The sequence below is a fragment of the Colias croceus genome, chromosome 25, assembly GCF_905220415.1.
Source record: "Colias croceus chromosome 25, ilColCroc2.1".
Taxonomy (NCBI): Eukaryota; Metazoa; Arthropoda; class Insecta; order Lepidoptera; family Pieridae; genus Colias; species Colias croceus.
The window spans coordinates 5,875,276-5,900,758 of NC_059561.1; the positions used below are offsets into that span (position 1 = coordinate 5,875,276).

Consider the following 25,483-nt stretch of genomic DNA (forward strand, 5'->3'; position numbering starts at 1 on the left):
TTTTATTGTATTTACAATAATACATATACAAACTCATTAAATAATAAAAACCATTCATTCCTATACATTTTTTTTAAAATACAAGGCTTACAAAAACATTTGCCATTCCGAGCGGCCGAGCGCCGGGCAAAAAATAGGGACCGTTAATTATTCTTCAATCCAAGTGGTTTAGGTTATTAACTTATATTAAAGTTCGGTTCTTATACTTGACTACAAAAGAGTTTTGGCTGTAAGAAGTTTTTATGTTACGAGAAATGAAACAACAAAAAAAGCACTTGAAAAAAGTACCTCTTGAACTTTGGATACCTGACAGGATGAATTCTGTTACATTTATTTGATGACAGATGTCATGATAAAGCATAGTGTTCATTTACGAATCGTTAAAACAATAAAAGACATATGAAACCTTTGTAAAACATTCCTAAAATCGATGACTAAACCCAATGACGCTGTCGGCGCTGCGCGCGAAATCGAGACGTTGGACGGTAACTTTTTAAAGCGCTAGAGACGCTCGTAGCTACGTTTTTGTTATGTAAACATGTGGATGTATGCCATCCTTGTTCTTCTGTTGATATTTTGTGTTAGTTTGAGTAGGAAAGATATAGTTTACGATATACAATTGTAAAAAATACGACAGAAGGTACGTCACGGTATAATCAAGCTCCAGGAGCGGGGTCCACAGATGCGATTTTTTTGACATCGTTCTTCTAAAGATTTTATAACAGACAAGGGGATAAAATCATAGTTTTTTTCCTGTTTATAAAATACCACTAGAGCATATTCTATACGTAGCTACTATTAATAATCTGTACCTCTATACAATAAGAAAAAAAACATGTGAGCCTTGTACCTACTGAAAATTAAAAAAAAAAACCTTTTCCAGTGAGCCGACCGGAGCATGGGTGGAAATGTCATGGTGTGAAATGGCGCGGGTGTCGCTCGCCGCTCTGTTCGCCGCGCTGCTCGCGGTGGCAAACTCGCGCGCGCCGACGCAAGACCCCGTGCTGTTTGAGGCGGCTTTTCAAGGTAAGATATTTTAATTTTTGAACTTGTTATAGCGAAAAACACTGTACACGATGCGATAAAGAAAAAGGTAGGTAATTATTATTGCGTGAGAAAACTTAAGTCTGTACTATAGTCTATAGTCTGTACATAAGAATATGGCGGCAAATGCAAAGTGAGTTTTGTATTTCTCGTCGTAGGTGATAAAACTAAATTATTTGAAAGCAGTTCAATTAAAACTTAAAATTTGATTGTTATTTGATAATGTATCGTTTAGTTTCTTCGATAATTATCACAAAAAAGGCAATTTACGAATACCATTTTAACAGCGACATGTCGTTTTATTTACAAAAAATATAGTTACCCCGATGAAAACATTTGATATTCTCACTCTAGTAGATAATTACATTAAGGTTCCCGTGAAAAGCTGGGTCGGATCCCTAAATCTGTTGTAATTGGTTATAAATTAGTACTGGAGTGAATCAGTTACTAATTAACTGCAGTGATTTTGCTAGCGGTTCAACCCTCATAATTAATAAAAAAACCTGGTAGGTAGTTAGGTACGTAAGTTGGAAAACGTTATTTTTTTTAAGAATTTTCCTTGCGGCCGCGGAAATATAATTTATATATAGTCAAGTACTGAATCTTATTTGTTTTTTGTTACCTATGCATTTCGAACTCAATATGTTATTATTTTTTTCTTTTTAACAATGCTTTTATCAAAATACTAAGGAAAATAGAATTAAAATACTTGATCACCCCGTATGCCCGTAAGAAAATCGATCAGTGAAACAGACGCAAAATGCACCTGCCTGTTACCCACAAGGGGACGCCTTCATTTTAATTAGATCCTTTCTTACAGAATATTGTATCATTATAACTCGATATCGTTTTGATCATAAATATGGTTCACCCCAGACATAAGTAAATAACCGTTATTTGTATTGAATAAAAATGAGGTTTATGTACCATCTTAATAGGATTCGTTGATGGCCACGCTTGCTATTCTTTGTGCGTCCTATTTTTGTTTATTTTTTGTATTATATGTTCGAGAAAGCTCTTTGACATAAGTAAATAACCGTTATTTGTATTGAATAAAAATGAGGTTTATGTACCATCTTAATAGGATTCGTTGATGGCCACGCTTGCTATTCTTTGTGCGTCCTATTTTTGTTTATTTTTTGTATTATATGTTCGAGAAAGCTCTTTGTTGTGAAAGCATTCTTTAGCTTCGGTTTGGTTTCTGTTTTAATTGAACGAAAACGCTTGTTAATAAAATTGAGTTAACTCAAATGTTCTTTGAATAAAAAAATATTATATTGGTTATAAAGTGAACAAACTTAGATAATATAATCTGTCTGCAAACTAATATGTACTGTGGGTATAAATTCAGTATAAATAAAATATTTATCACTTTCAACCGCCCGCGGCGAACCGTTTTATCTTAGATAAAATGAAAAGAAAATACTTTATGCATTAACTTTTTGTCTGTTCTTATTTTCATTCAAAGCCCATAAATGGCTTAGAAATAAATTGAGCAATCAACAAAAATATTTCTGTGCATCTTTGTTGTTTAATTTATTCATCTTTTTAATGCAACAATTAGTTTTAGTAGAATGTTTAATTTAAAATTGGGGTCTGAACGGTTCTAAAATATATACTAGATAATATTATTGTTAAAATTCCTTAATTGCAATATTAAGTTCAATGTACATAAGTAACAAAAGCAGCAGGAGAGATACACGTAACTACAAACTCCCAGCTGTATAACGAAGGTAATTGAGTTATGCCTCGCCGTCACTAATTATTGTACTCCTATAATGAAGCGTATAATACTATTTGCCGTGGAAACAGCAATAACCTTAATACAAAGCTTATTACGGAAAATCTGTGAGGAATAAATGTTTTCGAATTTTGAAAACATTCGACGTTCGTTTTTTATAGTCTGCACCACAGATACTTTATAACTATACTAGGTCTGTACTATACATAGATTTTAGAACAGAATTAAGGCGGGTACAAACATTCAAGTTCGAACGATTTGCTAGAAATAGAGAATAAAACGATCGTATTTTTAACTGTTACTTCCTTCCATTATTCATAATTTACGAGTGGATGTCGAACAAGCTCCGGCATAAAAAAGGGTAATGTGTTCTTTGACTACTTTAAGCCTTTTCAATTTGTCATTTCAGACGTACGTAATATACCTAGGTAGTCACTCGTTTTTTATGCTTGTTAGACCTGTATTCCCTTCACACTATCCGGCAACTTTGTCATTTAGAAAGCTTTTAAACAATTTTTTCACGTATATTTCTGCAGAATATTGTAACTTCCAATAGAAACAAATGAAGTTGGAAAAGCAAATACCACAAATCGAGTTACAGACATAATAAACTGAAACATTTTGTTAGCGCCCTTACACCAGCGTTGGGTTGTCAAATCCCGGCTTAATTAGTCTCAATGACGGTAAAAGATTATACAAAAAGTTTACAAACAGAACATTTTTAATCAACGCTCTCCCAACGGCCCTCGGACGATAATCGGTGCTTTTACACCATTCGATACGTCATACGATATCGTTACATACATTTGTAGTTAAAAAGTTTATTTTAATATATTTAATGCTGCCTATTAAACATATAATAAGAAACCTTATGGGAATTGTTATTATTATAACCTAGATTTCCGCCCTTTGCTTCAATGATGTACCTATAAACACGAAAATTTCTTTATGCAATTTCGTCTGCCGATAATCTTTATAACAGATAGCTATTTAGAGATTTTATGATTGAAGTAAGAAAACAGAAAATACATAAACTCTCGCATTTAAAATATTAATGGTAACTATGTAAGTATGTACGTAATGAGGATTTTTACCTGTAATGTAGACATATCTAACAAATAGTGTAAATGGGTGTCTATCACGACTAAAATTATTACTTTATTAGGTATTTGTATATCTGCTCCTTTAACTTATTTAAAAAATGATTACGATCTTTAATCAAAAAGTTAATAAGACGTACTTTTACGAGTACATAAAAGGTTATCTTCACCAAAAGCTTTTTTCAACTGATGTCTGATGAACTGACGTAACAACATTATTGGATGTTAAATTACTTGTATGCTTCCTTTTTGATGTTGAATCAATTCTCGGTATCAACCCGTCCTCAATATCAATGAAGGTATATTATATCTTTTGAAGCTAAGAAATGTTTGGACTAAAAATAACGTTCCCTAACAATTCCTCTATTTATGTTGTACAGTAAATAATCCGAGGTTTATATATCATTAAACAACATAAAATAATATATTGTATTAAGAAATAATAGAGAAAATTGGGTTATTAATTATTATTATGTTAGTTACACGTGCTGTGATATTCCATATAGGGGATCTATTTTTATTCATACAACAAATAAAGCAAACGATCTATATCATATTTCATTTATTACGAAAATACATTAGGTACCAAATTTATATTAATAAATATAATATCTTATTAATAACAGGTTTTTATAATGATTAATTATTAAACTGAAATTGCATAACGATATCGCGATCGTGTCGCATAATACAAAATAATCTCGTTTAGGACGTGTTTTGAATGTTTCATGTTTCTTTCGCTTAGTTTCTGATGTTATTTTATTTATTTAGATAACGAAAATTACCATTCATTTATTTGGAAACTACGTCTCCAGTTTGCGTGGACGAAATATTAATGCAACAAAGTTATTCCTGCCTGGAACTGCTTCGAAGTTGTGTTTCTGAACTTAAGCGATGTTTTTGATACCAAAAAGGTTCTCAAAGACTGAAACATATCAATGATTCAAGTGCTTCTTTGGGATTTTAAAACGAGCTTTACTATCACTATCATATGGCTTGTGATGTGGTTCAAATCACATCTGTCTTTATTTATTAAAGTATAGGGTGTTTGTCAATTGTATTTCTTATCTATGTGTTTGTACACTGTACAGTTGGTACGGAAGAGTAACGCGTGTGTTTGAATTAACGACAGACTTTTACGTGTATTAAGTGTGTTTGAATAACGACTGACTTTTACGTGCATTATGTGTGTGTGTAATAAAAACGAATTTCTAAGTCATCATGTATCTACATGATGTTTTAGGTTGAGTTTGGACATAAACTAATACTATCTACGAAGGCTCTTAATCATTTAATGTACGTAAATGCTTTTGACCTTTCAGAGCACTTTTATTGCGGTGTTGCAAACTTCCAAACTTCACCGCTTCCAAGTTCGTACATCTATTATCTTAAATTGACTGGATAAAGACGTGATACTTTATAGATTTTACGACTTTGATTGATTGAATGCTATTTATTCTGGTCAAAGTATAAATTGATTGGAAACTTTGAAAGAACAACACGAAATCTTTATAATTATTTAGGGAATAGGTAACTAAGATTTTCCTTCGTAATTCTGTGGTATAGAGAACTTTAGTATTTACGGCATTCTTCAAGAAGATAAGAATGCTCTTTACGACCGTAAAAATGTGCTTGATATGATTTGCCCCAATGTCTTTATGTATCGATTTCTAGATAATAACAATTTTACGATTCAGAGAATATGGATAGAGTGTGGATAAATATGAAATGAAAATGAAATCAATGAAATGAAATCATTTATTAGGTACACCACATTGACACATAAAACATAAGTAACAAAATTAAAAAAAAGAAGAAAGAACAGAACGCAAAACAGAGAAAATAATAATAAATTTGTGTGGCGACCTAAATGGTGAGGCCCTCAGCATATGTCATGCCGACATGGTCGGCATAACGCTGGTTTTCAGTGCCCCCCACAAGACAACAGGGCAGAAGCCCAAAGTGTCCCCTAACCGTGACTATTACTAATAATACCTATACAGGAAAAATAATAAATAGATACTAAATAGAAACAAAATCCTCTACAGAATTATACATATTATGAACATATAAAAACAAAAAAATTATAATAATAATAAATAAAAATAAAATACATATAAAATAACATAATAAATAAATAAATAAATGTATATTAGCCCTATATACAACGCAACTAGGCTTGTTTGACGAATTCGTTTATCAAGTGTGCTTTATATTTATATCTGAAAGCATTTTTTGACACTGACTCACGTATCGGCGGCGGAAGATTGTTCCAGCACTTCGTTACTAAATATCTTTATGTTTGCTCTGTTTTATTTCGTTTGTTCAGGAATCCATCATCCATACTTAGATATAAAACTATAATATATTGTTCATTTAATTTACCTGTTACATAGGTATATAGTTTCTTAAACAGGGTGGAATTTTTCCATGAGCCCTGGCGAAAGGAAAATTTCTTTAATTTCAAAAGGAAATTTCCACCCTGTATACAATGAAAAATAATACTTATAGATAATCGATACAATGTTATAAATGGAAAAGTTATTGACGACGTTACACGTGTTCAAGAAGAAATAAAGTTCAAGGCTAGATAATATTTATTATTTAAGTTAATTCCTCTATAATAATAAATCAATATGTGGTTTTAATAATCTTGAATGTATTGAATTTTTATTACAAAATATTCTAATAAAAATACTTAGGTAGGTACATAAAATTTCTCTTCTTTGATCCTTTCCTAAACTTACTACATATCACTACAATTATTATATACATGAAACTTTCTTACGTATATATTATAGTATAGATTTGTAGGAATAGACACATTATTTCTTACTGAAAAAATCATCAAATGATAATGTGGTTAACTAATAACACAGCAGCTGCATACGGTTGTTCTGCCCACGTCTAATAAAATACATATTTGTAATAGCGAACACGTGTGTATGTAGGTAGACTTGGCCATCACTTATTTGAGATTTAACAATATAATAAAATTGAATCGACCAATGACTTAATCACTACATAGCTGCATAGTATAAAACAGTCGCTCTCTGTCACTATATATTCTTGGTCTTTAAAACTACGCAACGGATCTTATGCGGATTTTTTATAGATAGAGTAATTCAAGAGGAAGGTTTAAGCATATAATTTATAAGGTTTTAGGCAAAGCGGGCGGAAAGTTAGTTATTTTAATAAAATACACTTCCAATATACTAACATCAAATGAACAGTCACGTTTAAACGACCAAAAACTATCGCTATCTGTCGCCTGCAAGCTTGTGTGAATAACTTAGTGATAAAGTATATAATTAATTCAGCAGCTACTGAAAATTGCGAACATAGGTACTTCAAAATCGCGCATAAATTATGCAAGAACAGCTGTGATATTTAAATTTAAGATCACATTAAAGCCATTGCTAGCTTAGTGTTTCTGACGAATCCTCTTAATATTGTAAGCAGTTAATGCCACTTCAAGACACATAGATAGATGTTATAGTAAGTAGGTAGATGAGAAGAATTATTTTGTGAAACGTATATAGTTGTGAAATCATTTTTAATCTATACATATTCGGTTATATGAATCTAACTTATGTAGGTACGTTTACCACTACACGTAAGGTAGGAGGTAAAATACATTTAAATAAAGTTTTATTCGTATGAGATGAATTAAAGTAAAGATTTAGAGACTCTAAATTATATTCAAAGTATTAACAAGTCAATATTTTCAGTTACGTATTATTGAACTTTGACCTTTGGAAAAATCATTAATGGTGTTCTCAAGGTAACGTAGGAAAGGGGAAGTTAAGCCTCGAGGGACCAATGGATATACGTCAAAGTATGACAACCACAGAGTAAATAGGGATACCGATGACAAATATATATATATACTGGGATATATATACGATATATATACTGACATATATGGTTGGTTTTACTTGACACTGGCAAATAGTTATATCTTCTTGCCAACAGAAAATAAAAAAATGTGTGCGTGTACTAGTGTACACACGTAAGAAGTGAAACTTCTTTATGACCTTATTTTTCAAAAAATAACTTACCTACTATAAGCAACTTTACAGAAATACGTCAAAAAATACGTTAAATCACGCGTGATAGGAGAGAAAAAGATGGCGCGTAACGGAAAAATGTAACGCGTAACGAAAAAATGTTACACTAAATTTTTTTCCAACCCCGATAAAGAAGTTTCACTTCAAAAAAAATCGGCAATATGTCACCGCTTGCTAACGCCGCGTAGTAACTACGTAACTAATAATGTAGTAAACTGTTATAACCGTTACTGGTAACTTTATGTATTTTGGAAATCGCATTTTTTTTACTTACAATATAAATCCTGTTGCTTTTAAAAAATGAGGATCATTTAAAACCGTTCTAGAGGTCGGTTTCACAGCTTTCTGATTCTGTATTGGTTAACATAACGTCAATTAAAATGACTGCATGAAAATTTACGACGAAATTTGTATCAGCAAAATAAACTATTGAATTGACGTTAAAAGTTTTTTGTTATTTATAATACTTAGGGTATGAAGCGATGGTAAAATTTTTAATATTTAGTTAGAGCATTGTTGATCTTATTTTTTAATACCAAGTACAACTGTAAATAGCATTTTTATGGTTCAATCGAAAAATGCGAAATGCAAAGCAATTTTCTTACCATCATTAGAATTTTACGAGTGTATTCATAAAACCGTACTTAATGCTGTTGTAATAACGGTCATATTCTCTTACAGCTTTAAATACAGCTATTACTTAAACAGTTAAATGCTTTTCATTTATTGAAACACAGGTGTTCATTGAAATTAAATGCGCCATTGCAGTTTTATTGTCATCTAGATGAATTGTGTTAGATACGTAGACAAGTGAAACACACAGAGGCTCAATTCGCACTGCTTTATTTTCTTAACTCAAACTCAGGCGTGGACGCAGCCACGCACACATATACAACATTCCTCCCCCTATTACATATAATAATTAATTAGTTAACAAGATACAAAAATAACAGAAAAACCCTCCACCCTTATGTTTCTGCTTCATGAACCTCATCCTCCATATCACCAACATCCCTCACTTCCATTTGAACCTCCTGTCCTCCTGAGCATAGCTGGGCACCGTTAATCAAATAGTTAACTTCGTTAATCGTTAATCCGCTACAAAAAAAGTTAGCTTCGTTAAGCGTTAAAGCATTACATTTCGGAAGAATTAACGCAAGTTAACGTTAATCGTTAATCCGTTAATATGTGTAAAATAAAAAATTGCATTTTTATATAAGTATGAACAGAGTTGCGGTAATCCATGAAATACATAAGCAAATTTAACGATGTATCTCTAATGTGTCTAATGCCCGACAATAAGCAAGATTTTAATCCCTTTTTAACTATTTTAACAAAACTTTCTGCCTGACCATTACTCGGCGGATGATACACAGGTGACGTCACATGAGAAATTCCGTTTAACTTGCAAAACGATTGGAATTCCTTAGAACAAAAAGCCGTGCCGTTATCGCTAACTATCGAACATGGAACTCCGAACCTAGATGAAAACTCACAAATATTCTTTATTACGGCGGCTGAAGATGTAGCAGCTTTCATGTTATAAACTTCAAGCCACTTTGTGTGTTCGTCAACGACTACCAAATAAACACATCCTTTAATAGGACCTAAAAAGTCTATGTGTATTCTTTCAAACGGATGCGACGGGTACTCCCAAGCGACGACCGGAGCGCGAGGTGGTGAGGGACGCAATTGTATACACACTTCGCATGAACCTATCATTGACTCAATCCCAAATGAGAAATATGTAATTTATTTAAAATTGTCGAATACAAGCTTACCGGTAAAACAACTTTATGACCCCTCATAATGCAAACGTTCTCGTATGACAGCTGATTCCTACACAAATTAAATGGTTTTAACTAACTGTATGTCTACGCTTGTAAAACTTTTTGCGTTCCACCAACATAGATTGTCATTTTATTTTATTTTATTGTATAGGGTAGAATGTATTTTTTTCACTTATCTAAAAAACTTTGTACAAATGGTGTGTTGGTCCCGAAAATAAATTGTTTTAAACGGAATATTGAGTTTCCCCAAAGAAATTCCAGTTCCCAAGCCTAAAGCGGGAACAAATTTGCGACCGTGACAGGACACAAAAACGGATAAGTTACCTACACATGTACGCAACCTTTTTTGGGACTGATTCCTGTTGAAAAGCTGCTCGTCTGAACAACGCCACAGCTAAAGTGTCGTGCCGGAGTGCAGCTCGTAATTAATACCAAGTAAGTGCAAATCCTTAATTCCTTCCGTTCCTAACCATAAAACAATTTAAATTATAGCAATTGATTTATTACCTACCTAACCTATTCTCACATCTTCACGGCGTATTCCCTTACGTAAATCGTAATTAATTTGTTCCAAATTGATTTCATTTTTTGTTTACAACAATCTCCTATATCATCGCCCCTTCTCGCTTATAAACTCGACTTCGCCGAATAATTTCAGGAGCCGTCTTCTCAGGCGACTAAATATCGCTAGCACGATCTTCTGCGCAGCAGCTGCGTGTGAGCAGCAGCCCGGCTACCAGCGGCAGGTTCCACCAGGCGAGGAGCGTGAGATAAGCATTTTATTTCTTCCATAATTAACCGACTTCAAAAAAAAGGAGGAGGTTATCAATTCGGCCGGTATAATTTTTTTTTGTATGTATCTACACCGATTACTCCGAGGTTTCTTAACCGATTTACGTGATTCTTACTTTTATTCGATGCGGGATGGTGTTGAATTGGTCCCATAAAAATTTTATTCGGATAGGCCCAGTAGTTTTTTTATGAGCATTTTTGTCTGTACTCGATGACTTAATTGAAATGTAGCAAGTAACTTTGATTCACTTCCCGGTAACCGATTGAGCTGAAATTTTGTATACGTATGTAAATTGGATAGCGATGAAACATTATCATGACATGGAGCTGATTTGATGATGGAATCGGAAGGTGGCCATAGGAACTCAGTAATATATTGACTCAACTTAATCGAGATTGGGCTCGTTTGATTCGTGTTGAAAAATACACTAAAAAAAGTATTAAATAAAAATAACTGCGTAAAAAACAACCGACTTCAAAAACGGAAAAGTAATAAGTAAAAAAGATTTAATATTATTAATTACTACATATTATTTAGATGTGCTATTTACTAAAAAGGTTTGATGTCGGTGCACGGGCTTAATACTAAGTGCTTAGTTTTTGGCACCGACTTCAAATCTATTTAATAAATAGCACATCTAAATAATATGTAGTAATTAATAATATCAAATCTTTTTTATTTTTGAAGTCGGTTGTTTTTAACGCAGTTATTTTTATTTTATCAAGCTTGTTGACGCGCATTTAAATAATTTATTAATCTAAAAATAATTACATAATTTGAAAATAATTACATACCTACTTCCTTTTCATAACAATATTCAATTAAACTATTTTACAAAATGTCTACGGAATCTAATCCAAAGTTATTAAGAGATTTATATTCAAGGTCTGCTATTAAGGGCCAAATTACAAAATTTAAAAATCATTTGGACAGAATTAGCGAGTATATCCCATACACTCCTTTAGTTGATAAATTGATAGTTTGATAGGATGATGTAAAACCAGTTGTAGCTTTTGATCACTACTTTATTGTTAACTAGCTTTCCACCCGCGGCATCGCTCGCGCAGTCAAAGGAAAATACGCATAGTTCCCGTTCCCGTGGGATTTCCGGGCATTCATTCATGCAAATTGGTTCAGTACTTAAGGCGTGATTGAGTAACAGACAGACAGACAGACAGAGTTACTTTCGCATTTATAATATTAGTATGGATTAATATAAACTAATAATGATATAAATGATTAATGATATTTGATAGTTGATGATATTAATTGATAGTTGATATAGCGCATACACCCCGAGCGCTTTACATGAACCGCGAGCGAAGACTGACTGGGTGAAGATGTTATTCAAATTCAAATTCAAATTGCTTTATTTGCAGAATGTAGAATACAGATGTTTATAGATGCAGATAATATAAATCCTTAAACATTCTGCTCGTAGTTGAGCGTGCAAATATATTATAAATAAAATAAAAAAAATAAAAATTCTTTATTGACAAAAAGATTTTACATTTTGAAATATTGAAGTCTGACTCCCAAACTAGGTAAAAACCTGTATGTCAGGAGTCAGCGCCCTCTTCCAAAGAGTATTCAAGAAATGCCAATAAGAAAAATAAAAATAAAAATGTATATGAAACAAAAAAAATAAAACTACAATATACAATATTATATACCACAGCACTTATAAATACACTTATATAAAAAAAAAAAAAAATATTATTAATTTATGTCCAGATATGATATCCATTAATTTTAAATTTCTATTTTTGATTTGTCAAGTCACTTAAATCATAAAATTGCTTTGTGATTAGCCAGTTTATTAACCTCGTCCGGAATATATTATGTACAGGTAATTCTTTAAAATCGTCTGGTATTTTATTGAATATTGTAATGCTTCTAAAAATTATACTATTTTTCGCAGTATTTATTCTACACGTCGGAAAATAAAGTTTGTTTTGAAGTCTGGTCATAATTTGAGTATTAATTTCTCCTTTTTTCGTGTAATACTCGGGGTGCTTTCTTACAAATAAGCATACATCCCTAATATACATACATGTCAATGTTAATATACGAAGCTTAGCAAATATGGGTCTACAGCTGTCTCTTTGTCTCAATCCTACTATGGCCCGTACGCATTTTTTTTGCGCTATAAAAACCTTTTGTCTATCACAAGATTGCCCCCATTATATAAGTCCATATGAGAGGATTGATGACACATATGCATGGTAAGCATTGAGGGCGGCCTCCATGGACACTGTGTTCCTGAGTCGTCTTATGACATAAACAAATCGGTTTATCTTGTCACATATGTATTCAATGTGCACATTCCATTTTAAATTTTCGTCCAAATGGATACCCAGAAACTTGTAGCTTTTTACCTGTTCTATGGTTTTGTTTTCATAATCAACTTTTAATTCGATTGGTCGACTATTTTTAGTGCAAAATTGGATCATTTTAGTTTTGTTAAAGTTGATTTGGAGGTTATTGCTTTTTAACCACCCTACTATATCACATAATGCTTAACCTATTTCTAATTTGTAAGAAGTATTCCTTGCGTTGCCTTTCACAAAAAGTGTGGTATCATCAGCAAATAAAACTGTTTTATGTTTGGTTATGTTTGGCAGGTCGTTTATATACATGAGAAATAGAAATGGACCGAGAATACTGCCCTGTGGCACTCCGGAGCTATTGAACCTTCTACTGGATTTATATAAAATTGTATTTTTGTTAACACATTTTACTAGTTCGACATATTGCACCCTTTCTCTGAGATAGTTTTCAATCCATTCATTCGCTTTGCCTCTGATCCCATATTTCTCTAGTTTATATAAAAGCAAATTATGGTCTACAAAATCAAACGCTTTACTCATGTCCAGGAATACAGCTGTCGCAGCATTCTTTTCAATAAAGGCTTGAATAACTTCTTTTACTAAGTCAAAACAAGCTAAGGATGTTGAACTGTTTTTTCTAAAGCCAAATTGTTGTCTAGTTAATAATTTATTAATGTTTACGAAATTTTTTAGTCTTTCTACTACCACCTTCTCAAAGATTTTTGAAAACACAGGTATTAATGATATGGGTCTATAATTCTTTATGTCAGAGGGATCCCCTTTTTTATACAAAGGTTTTACTACTGCGGTTTTTAGAATAGTAGGGAATATTCCTTGTTCCATAGATAAATTTATCAAGAAAGATAGTGGACTAGCTATACATTTGCTTGATACTTTCAATATCTTTGTACAGATTCCGTCGGATCCTACTGCATTTGTATTTTTAGTGATTGAATTATTTTAGAGACTTCTTCAACGCTAGTTGGGGTCAAGAACATTGAATTTAAATTATCATAGGTCATTGTTTTTTTAATGTCTGTCATATTGAATTGGAAGTTCGTCTGATTAGTCATGTCAATGAAATAATTATTGAATTGTTCGCAAATGTCATTAATTGAGGAATACACAATATTATTTATTTTAATCTCACCCTTAGATCTCACCTATTTCGTGTGTATTACTGACTTCATTGATGTTATTTGATATCATTTTCCATAAAGCTTGGCCTTTATTCTTATTTTTGAGTATGTACTTAGCACTTTGTATTCTTTTAGATTTGAAAATACACTTTTTTAATATAATATGTGTGTACTTCTTGTAATTTTTCCATTTGTTCTTCTTATTATTATTTGAATATAAATAATTTGTGTACAAGTATCGTTTCCGTACACAACATTTTTTTAAATCCTTCGTTATCCAGTTTATGTTTGTTTTGTTTGTACTTATTTTTATCTTAATAGATGGAAAACATAAATTATAAAATAAAGAATATAACTCATGGAATGCTCTGAAACACTCATTTATATCGTTCGATTCGTATATTTCCGAGAAAGTCAGTGATGATATAAAGTCATTAAATTTATTTATATTATATTTGCAGTAGTCTCTCCTTATTTCAAACCAATGTGAATTTGTTTTTTGTTTACTAATATTTATTTTTATAAGTTGCGCCGTTTCATGGTCTGAAAGGCCAAGATGAATAACCTCTGCCATTACCCCTCTTTTTATATTGGTAGCTATCTGGTCTAAGCTTGCTCCCTGTCTTGTCGGTGTCTTTATGTGACATTCAATATTAAAATTTTTTAGCAATGTATTTAGTTCATACGAAAGCTTAGTATTTTTTAGTACATCAATATTCCAGTCCCCACACAATATTACCTTTTTATTATTAACTAAAATAACTTGTAATAAATCTTGGAGCCTTTCAACAAAAATGTTAATATTAAGTCCGGGTACTCTATATATACAGATAACTATCGTATTTAAGTGTTTTAGATAAATTCCACAACATTCAAAATATAAATCACAGGAATAATCCTTTAAGTAGTCTAAATTAGTGCATGGAATATCTTGTTTCACTAATATGCAAGTTCCTCCCCTTTTTTGCTTTCGTGAATATGATGAACGCACTTTATAGCCTGGTAGTTGAAGTAGTCGTTCATTTCCCATTTTTATAAAGGTTTCACACAAACATATGATATCTATCTGTGAAGTTGTATTTAATTGTGAAATTGCAAGATATAATTCTTCTGATTTACTAGTGGCGCCAGCTATATTTTGATGCAGAATTGTTAGATAATTTGTTTTAGGAACGAAAAAGCTCATTATTTTCTGCTGTATATTCTGGTGGTGTACGTTTTGATGTATTATTAGTCTTATTTATTATTTTATTAAGATTTTCTTTTTTACTCATAGTGAAATAATAAGGAATTGTGCCTTTTTTTATTTTAGAGTAGCTCAAATTATTTTGTACATTTTGTAGTGTACATTGTTCTTTCAGTTTTTTGGCAATATGTTTAATATTTAAATATATTTTTTCGTACTCAATACTGTCAATTTCGATATTCAATTTATTAGTTAAGTTTTCCAAATAATTTAATCCATAATTATAGTATTTGTAATTTCCATCAATATTGATATAGGTACAATTTGTATGTCATCTTAAAAATAATTTTAATTGTTCATTTAGTAATTTCTCATTTAAATAACGATTTTGTTTCAAATTTAATACAAATATTTTATTGTTTTTCAATTTACATATAAAAGAAAGCAACCCTGATATTAAGTTGTATGGATTTTTATCATTTGAACCTATTCCTAATACTATTACATCTTCTTGGTTGATAGATTGAATTAACTTTTCACAATTATTTAATATTTCCTGGCTAGTAGCATAGGGTTTCGTTAATACCTCATATCTGTCGTTCCATACATATCTCCTTTTGTTGTGCATACAAATTGATAGGTTTTTAGTGCGTTCATCGCCTATTATCACAATTTTACGTTTTTGGTGGTTCGTGCTGACATCTGTTGTGATAAGTTTGTTTTCAGTATTATATTTTTTAATGCAGGTAGAACGATTATTATTCATATTATCTTGAATGATCATTTGTGTTGCGTTTATACAGTATTTCATGGTGTTTTCGTTCGGTTGTGTAATTTTTTCTTGAGAAAGTTTTTGTTCCGTGCAATTAAACATATTTTTCTTTATTTTCGGATAAGTGTTGTGTATAAAATTGTTGTTGAAGCGCTTCAAAGGTGAGTGTCTTGGTGTCTTAAAACTTATATTCAAGATTTGTTTTTTAAAGGCGTTATATTTAATTTATTGCAGGATTTATTCAATTGATTGGAGTTAACTATTAAATTTTTCAAAAAGTCTATATTTTTTTCGTTTTGTCGCAATTTCATTTTAAGGTTATAACATTCCTCTGTAAGGCTTTTAATTGAATCTTGCGTTGACGTAAGTTGCGTTTTTAATTGATTTAGGTTTTGAGTCTCCTTATATATTACAGATATGTCGGATGTTGATTTGTACCGGTCAGTCTTTGTAGAAAAATCTGAAGTGCTTGACTTTGATAAACATGATGATATACCTAGATTCATTTAAAATAATATCTTGAAGGTTAGTTTCGGATTTTTGCTTTCGGAGTGGCTTTTTTCTCAGGGTTATATTATCCATAATTATTTCGTAAAGTTATAGGATCAATTTAATTAATATAATTTAGCATCAGTTTCTAATAAATGAAAATCTTTATATAGTATATACGGTACTTGCTTGTCGCTAGATGTCTGTAAATATTTGTTCTTTGTCAGGTTATACAGCTCCATGTAAGAAGTCTATGAGTAAATAAAAAGTAAATCATCTCAACCGTGATTTTTCCTCGAGAGCACGCTTAACATTAGCATTAACTTAAACTGACCATCCGTTCAAAACCTGACTAGGATCGGGAGTTGCCATTTGAAAAAAAGAAGAAGAAGAAATCTTCTTTGAAATAACTTACGTTTTTTACCTGAAAGGTTCTTGGGTTGATGTTATTTTGGTTTAAATATTTACTTTGCTGCGTACTTTTATCTCTTATAATATTAAGAAGTGGTTAAGCCAATATAAAATGTTATGTATTCCTCTTATTGTCACCACAATGAAATAGGATCGTGTAAAGCGCTGAGTCAGGATGTACGGCTAGCCCGTACATGCTCCTAGGCCAAAAAGATGATATTGATGATATGATAATGATCTAAAACTAAACAAGGTGATAAACAATAAGAACTTATATCTAATGATGATGATATAACAATATATGATCTTAAATGCTAAACACAGGGGAATACTATACATTGAAAATTGATAGAGTGTTAACTGGGGAATTGGACCGATCACACTTTTTGCTTTTTGCACTTTCACTATCACTTTTCACTAACACTTGATGCTGCAATGGCGAGCCCTTAGCTCGCGCCACCGGCCCCGGCGGCCGCTGGAGAGGCGAACCACTGGCTCGCACCGATGACACCGGCGACTGCTGAAGTGGCGAGCCTCTAGCTCGCGCGTGAGACCCCTGCTGCTGTTGTTGAGACGGTGAGCCCTGTGCTCGCCGCCTTGCCCGTCAGAATAAGATGCCACCGATCACCAGCATGGTGACCATGGCGAGATAAATCATCGCATAATGATGAATATCGTGATATGATATACCATCGATGACTGGATCAATATTTTTGATGTTGTTAATTTGCTCTTCAATCTTGATAATATTTGATGTGATATTATTTGTACTCTCATCGGCTGGCAGGTCCGTTAATGATAAATTTATTAAATTATTGATAGGTGATATTAATGATGTGTTCATATCAGGTGTTATTTGTAGTATATTGTTCTTCTTTCTATAAGTTTGAATATAAAATTCAGATGATTTTATCAAACAATTTTGATCAATCGATATGATTCCGGTCTTATTTAATTGGATGGCCATGAGTTTTTGTTCACATAATATCTTGTACTGGCAACTGTTGCAGCAAAAATAAAAGTATTTTTTGGTCTTGTTGATTGAAACTAAAATATTCTTGCATTTATTCACAACAGTTAGACAGCTGTTGGAGTTTTCTGATTTCTTACATAAGTCTTTTTCGTTATTAAAATGATAAATAGGCTTGTTAATGCGACACAACATTGTCTCTATGTTTTGATTCTCACAAACATGTAATTCGATCTCTGATAGCATTATGAATGAGTCTTTCTTCATATTTAGCGCCAGGTATTCGTTAATAGGTACTATACTGATCATATTTTTTTTCAAATTGTTTTGGTATAGCAATGACCTTGAGTAAATCATATTATGTATCTCTAGTAACTAGAGGTATTGATATTTCAAATATAAGAAACTCTTTTGATAGTCTAGCTTTGATCTTTAGCAATTTATAATTATACTTGATGTATTCGTGGGGTCAGTGGGTAATGATAAATCTTTTGATAATTGGGATGATATTTAACTCTTCCTGCAGTTGCTTGGGGGTTAAAAAGTGTATGTTGTATTTCCCATTAAATATGTCTGTGATAGTTTCTAATAGATAACCTTGAATGCTTTTTAGTTTAATTAAAATATTAATAACGATAAGCGCTGTCATCGTAAACTCGCTAATATAGGTGTTGTTTTGCATCTCCGACTGCAATAAGCCCACTGTAATGTCGATTTCATTTAACTTTTTGGTAACGGTTTTATGATGATTTTGCATAACTGATTCAATTCTTTTGATAAGATTAAGTTCCGCTTCTACAACGGAAGTTTGATTTTTCCATAAACTAGCCATGTGCCGCTGATTTACTTTAATTAATTCGATATCTTTCTCGTACTGTTCGGCAAAGTTACTATCGAGTATTCCAAACAACTGATTAGCGACGTAACCTACACCGTTGATAAGGCCGCGCCGCCTGCGCGCGTTCCCGTCCAGACGCTGATCTAGCAACAATCTATTGTAATGTTGTAGCTCGGAGTACTCGTGATTTAATTGATACATGACACCTTCGCACTGTGAATGTTGTTTTATCTTAACACAGATGGTTTCTAAAATACTTGCGAGACATCATGTCGCCATGCCAATAGGTATGGGTTCATATCGTAGTAAACAATGAGTCTCCAGTCATCTGTTATTAAATGCATTTTTGCAATGTCGTCGAAAACTAAACTTGTATTATTTTGTAGTGGAGTGATAGTATATGAGGCGATTGTGTTTGTAAATAATGTCATAGAAAATAGAAGAATTGTTGTTGCGACGGTTGCAAAATTGTATTTTTGATTTGTCCTTCTCGTGATTATAATATGATTGTTTGAAACTGTTTCTTCTTGATTGACGGGTAAAATTGATAACTTTATGATAGGTCTTTTGATATATCCATTTTTAGTTTTTAATGTGACCACACGCACGTAGCCATCACTACCAGGATGCATCTCCACCACTCGCCCCAAAGGCCATTTTCCTGCGGGAAGATTCAAAAATTCAAAATTCAAAATTATTTATTTCTTCCTTTTACAATATGTCCTTAACTAATTTGTGATTGGAACACTCCTAGTAAGCAAACAAATTCTTGTGTCAGGAGGTTCCGCTCTTCCTTAACACTATTAGATACAGAAACAGGAAAAAAAACAATAAGAATACAATGCAAAAACAGAAAAGAAAAGAAAGAATAAAATTTGTGTGTGTGTGTGTGTGTGTGTGTGTGTGTGTGTTTGTGTGTGTGTGTGTGTGTGTATGTGTGACAGCACGTGTATTTTTTATATTGGAGCAAAGCAAAAAGCAGATTGCTGTCGTGAATGATTACAATGTCATTTAATTTGATATTATCTTTTGATTGTCTCCACTTGCTTCTCGTTGATAGATTTGTTAAATATTCATGTTGCCACCTCTTCCTGTATAAAGACCTAAACATTGATGAAAATCATTCATCCAAAACGTTAGGTTTGGGCTGGTGTACAAAAAGGGATGAATTTTATTTTACAACTAAATTTACAAAAAATTACTGTCTTGAAATATTTTTTGTGCTAAATGTAATCTTGTTCGTAGATCTCTTTCTGTTTCACATATTGATAATACTGGACCGCTGGCTAGGAAATGTGATGGTGTCAGATAATCGAGCTTCTCCGAGTCTTCTGTTAAAACACAAAGTGGCCTTGAATTTAAGCAAGCCTCCAGCTGAGCTAGTATTGTACTATATTCCTCGTATGTAAATCGTTGCTCGCCAACCACCCTCTTAAGGTGAAATTTGAGACTTTTGACGGCTGCTTCACTAAGACCACTCGCTGAAGGCCAAGATGGGGCATTAAAATGCCATGTTATGCCCATTTCCGCCACCTCTGATTGAAATTGTGTGTTAAATATTTTGAGTATTTCATCGTATCATTGCTGTTATATTGTATTTGCTCCTATAAAATTAGTGCCGGTGTCACTGTAGATGTGACCAGGCTTACCCCTGCGAGCTGACATTCTACGCAGGGCTGATATAAAACTTGCATTTGATAAATCTGATACCAGTTCCAGGTGTACAGCCTTGGTGGCCATACAAGTAAATACTGTAATTTAACCTTTTGTTGTCTTGATACCTCTTCCAGCGTTTGATTTGATAAATACATGACCTGTATAGTCGATTCCCACGTTGTAGAAGGGTCTTGATGGGTTTACTCTAGCAACTGGTAAATCTCCCATAATTTGATGATGCTTGCTGGGATTATGCCTCCTACATTTGATACATTGTCGTACTAGGTATCTTTTTAACAGCCCTATAGCCACCCATAATCCAATACTTCTGCCTTAAATATGATGATATTAGCCTGGCACCTCCATGATAAGTAGATTGGTGTGCTTCATTAATTAATAATTCCGAGAGACGACTGTTATTCGGTATGATGAAAGGATTTTTCATGTCAGGGTCAAGGTAAGCATGTCGCAGTCTTCCTCCTACTCTGATGATTTGTTGTTGATCGATATAAGGATTTAATTCACACAATTTACTTTTCCTATGTGTGTTATTACCACTTCTGATATTTCCTTTTCAAATGATAACTGTTGAATGTTTCTGATAATAAGCAATGTTGCATGTTTCAATTCCTCCACTGATAAGTAACTTTGATATTTCTTTTTGTTGTTGGTGAATCTAAATATCCATGCAACAATTCGCACAGCCTTACGGAATGTGCTGTGTTTTGATAATATATCTAGTATGATCTGGGGGCACGTTACTACAAGAACTATTGTATAACACAAAAGTAATGAACAGTGAATTAATTTTTCACCTTACGCTGATGTGAATGTAGCGAAATGGCCAAGCCACATATTTTGACTAAGGTGTAGAGTTTGTGAAGTTAGGCCTTGTAGAGTTAGGGCGTGTAGTGTTAGAAGCTTGGCTCTACATGAGATCTGATAACTTTTTGACAGTGCGAGTCATATGGGCTCGTCTTGGCAACATTTTACATGAAAATGTTTTTGGTGGGATAGAATTATTCTGATAATTTGTTACCGTGGCGGTTACTTGTTTTGATACTTTCAACTCTTGATATTCAACAGAATAAGTTGTGACCTTATTAGTTTGATCACTAAATTTTGATAGCCACTTGGGGCCTTGCCACCACAAAGAATGATCCTTCAATTGTGATGCTGATAAACCTCGACTTGCACAGTCGGCAGGATTTTCTTCTGATTTGACATACCGCCAGCAATCTGAAGGCATGACCTTTGTTATTTGCTGCACTCTGTTTGCCACAAACGTTTTCCATCTAGCTGCATTCCCATGTAACCAACCTAAAACTACTGTACTGTCAACCCATCCATACATTTTGATATCATTACATTTAAGACATTCCTTAACCTTATTCATTAATTTTGATAAAAGTAATGCTCCACTCAGTTCTAATCTAGGCAATGTAACGACCTTGCTAGTCGGCACAAGTCTCGTATTTCCAACCAATAATGTTATATGTGAATCTTAACCTTTATTTACACGGCAATATATAACACATGCATAAGCTTTCATAGACGAGTTACAGAACCCATGTAACTCGATACTATCGCAATTACGGGTGTGAATCCAGCGAGGTATTTTTATATCTTTGATCATGCTAATATCGTTTCTAACTTTGATCCATTCCTTATATATTTCTTCTGGTAATTGATCATCCCATCCTATATGCGCCGCCCACACTTGTTGAAAAATAATTTTTAATTTTGTTGATAACGGTGATAGCCATCCGATAGGGTCGAATAACTTTGATATATCTGATAAAAGCATTCTTTTTGTTATTTTTGATGATTTCAAGGGTTCTAGTTGCGATTGAAATGTAAAAATATCTTCTTCGTGATTCCACCCTAATCCTAAAATTTTTGTTGTTTCTGATTGTTTAAAACTAAAATCACTAGAATTGATATTGGATTCTTGTACATTTTGTAATAATTCCGTAGTATTTGATTTCCATTTTTTTTTTAATGTCAGAGCAAGCAAAGGAGCAGGTGGGCCACCTGATGTTAAGTGGTCACCACCGCCCATAAACACTTGTAACACAAGGAGTGTTACAGGTGCTTTGCCGGCCTTTAATGGACAAATACGCTCTTTTCTTGAAGGCCCCAATGTCATAGTTGTTCGGGAACACCGCAGGTGGCAGATCGTTCCACAGTTTCACCGTACGCGGAAGGAAGTTGCGGGTGAAGCGGACAGTAATTTAGAATTAGAGTCCCGCCATACTATTTTTAATAATTTCTGATCTTCTGGGTGTAGCCAAATTTGACGAAACATTTTCTCTATGTCCGCAGTAAAAGCAAATTGATATTGTCTCCATTTAATGATTAAAGACTGTAAATCTTGCTGAAGATTCGGGCCCGTTTTCATAAGGTCATTCAAACTGTATCCTGATGAAGTTTTGCATGATGCATTGAATACAACTCGAAATTTTGAATTTACGTCGCTATCTGTACGCACGCAATGATGAGTATTAAAACATTCCGGCTTAGACGTATTAGAGGCCGGTATCATATGACCCATGGAGTGATAATCTTGCATAAATAATTTATATTGTGTATGTATGTTTTTGTTTTTAATAAATCTCTTTTCTAACGATTTAAATTGTGCTACAGCCTTGAATTTTGATTCACCAAATTTTTCCGAAAAATTGTTGTGCATCACAGAAGACGAATCTCGTAACGGCCATCTTCCCGCCTTGTTGTTGTATTTTTGTAAAAGTTGATACATTGTTAATCTTCGGTTGATAATTGCGACTCCTCAATGATATCCTCGATTTCCCAAAATTTTTGAATTTCTTCCAAATTATTGATGACGACATTGCATTGTAAAGTTTTCACGCTACCTATCAAGATCCGACCTAGCTGTGTATTTTGTGCTATAGGCATATAATTGTTGCTTTTACAAATCCCTTCCATAACAATTAATTAATAAATATCTGCCCCCAAAAGCAAGTCCACCGGGCGACTTATATTGAAGTCAGGATCGGCTAAATTGATATTGTTGATATACGGCCAACTTGGCTTCGAAAAAGTGCTATTAGGCAGGTTATTCACTAGGTTTTTCATGATATATGCTTCCGTTTCAAATTGAAAATGATTGTTGATTGATGCACATGTGATTGATATGACTCCCATGCAATTGCTCTCCTTGATACCCACACCTGATATTACACCACAGCATTGTTGTCGAGGTTGTCCTAAAATTTGAGCGGCATGTTCTGTGATAAGTGAGGTTTGAGAACCTTGGTCAGTTAAAGCACGCATTTTGATAAATGATCCATCTTTTGCTTTCACTTTTAATATGGCTGTCGCTAAGAGAATCTCTGATATGTCACGTTGCAACGAAACGCATTTTATTAACGCAAATTACTTTGCACCTGTTGCGGCTCATGTTTCTGAAAACCACGGCTTGCTGTTTTCGAAGAACTAGGATTTGATATCATACGCCTCGTGTATAATTGTGTTTTGTTTCCCATGACATTTAACTACCATTAACACCAACATAGATTGCCATTTTATTTTATTTTATTGTATAGGGTAGAATATATTTTTTTCACTTATCTAAAAAAACTTTGTACAAATGGTGTGTTGGTCCCGAAAATAAATTGTTTATATTGAGTTTCCCTAAAGAAATTCCAGTTCCCAAGCCTAAAGCGGGAACACTGTATATCGGCTACTTTCGGAGGCCATCCATTTGAAATATAAAAAATCACTCGAGTTAGTTTCCGATCGCAACTTATTTAAGGTAACCGGCATACCTTCCTCGACGACAAAACAAACATATGTTGCCCGATCGTACGCCACCTCGCAATCACAACACCTACACTTTTCGGTACACGCGCACTCGTGCGCTTTGCGTTGCACGCTCGCCCGTGAGAGATAAACCGCGCTGTTGTCAGCACTACGAATGTATTCTATTTTATAATTATTATATACTACTTAAGAATAATGCGTACCGTTGCAGTCTATTCGCCGATAATTCAGGTATACCTTAATGCGGGCCAAAAATTGTAATAAAGGGTTTATGGTCTGTACATCGCGTCTGCAGTGCGCGCTCCCGCTGCAGCACTCTGTCGAGCGCCTCGCGCATATCGCGCAGCTCCTCATCCTGCCGCCGCAGCTGGTTTGTCGAAAATTGAACTTAGGTGCGCAGCTCCATTTCCTTCAGCCTAAGCTCCTTGAGTTCAGACAGCGCCTCCACCTCCCGGATCCTGGTGGTCATCAGCTCCTCCTCCAGCTTCTGCGTCTCATTGGTCCTTCCCTCCCAGGCTCGGAGCAGCTTCTTGGGCGTCACCATTATATCTGAGACCATGTTCGACTGCACCAGCGTAGAGGGTGCTTCTTGACAATGCTCTTGCAAATGTCTCTGCCAAGACTCGGACAACTCGGCTACGCATTGGCCTAAATCTTTTAAGGAAAGGTTTGCTTCGGCTTCGCGCAGTTTGACTGCTATTAATTCATCCTACAAGTGAGCCACATTATTGTTCACAGACTGCTTTCTGAGCATCTTGTTTTCACTTTCGAGCTCGGTTATTCTAGCAGTGAGCTCACGTTCCGCCGCCTCCCGCTCCGCAGCGTGCAGCCTCCTTTCGCGTCACCCTGTGTGTCTTCAGACGATTGGCGCCAGTTTTTCTCGTCTAGGGTCATTTCAAGAGACCGGATTTCCTCCTGCGCCAGGGCCAGCCGCTGCTGCACGCCCACGTATTCGCGGCGCAGCGCCCGCAGCTCACGGGCCAGCGCAAAGGTCTCTTCCTCGCCCTCCGCGCGGTCCACCTGCCCGCGCACCAGCCGCTCCGCAAGCCCTGAGCTCTCCTTTTCTAGCAGCTCTACCCACTGCTTGAGCAGGCGGTTCTCTTGACGGAGACATCTCAAAACAGCGATATCCCCCTGCTCCTTTGTCTTAATAATCGTGTATTCTTTTTCGAATTTTTTCATTTTTCGGGGCGGTACTACAATAGAATATGGCATATTCTATTGTGGTGCGCAGCGCCATTTCCTTCAACCTAAGCTCCTTGAGTTCAGACAGCGCCTCCACCTCCCGGATCCTGGTGGTCATCAGCTCCTCCTCCAGCTTCTGCGTCTCATTGGTCCTTCCCTCCCAGGCTCGGAGCAGCTTCTTGG

General features: G+C 34.1%; 1 protein-coding gene across 1 annotated transcript in view; it reads left to right on the forward strand.

Annotated features, from left to right (window-relative positions):
• Nucleotides 1–25,483, forward strand: part of LOC123703062 (pikachurin-like) — a 145,350-nt gene that overhangs the window by 47,115 nt on the left and 72,752 nt on the right. Inside the window, exon 2 of the mRNA XM_045650938.1 lies at nucleotides 884–1,026. Coding sequence (XP_045506894.1) covers nucleotides 909–1,026 — 118 coding nt within the window. The 5' untranslated portion in view covers nucleotides 884–908. The remainder of the gene's footprint in view (nucleotides 1–883; nucleotides 1,027–25,483) is intronic.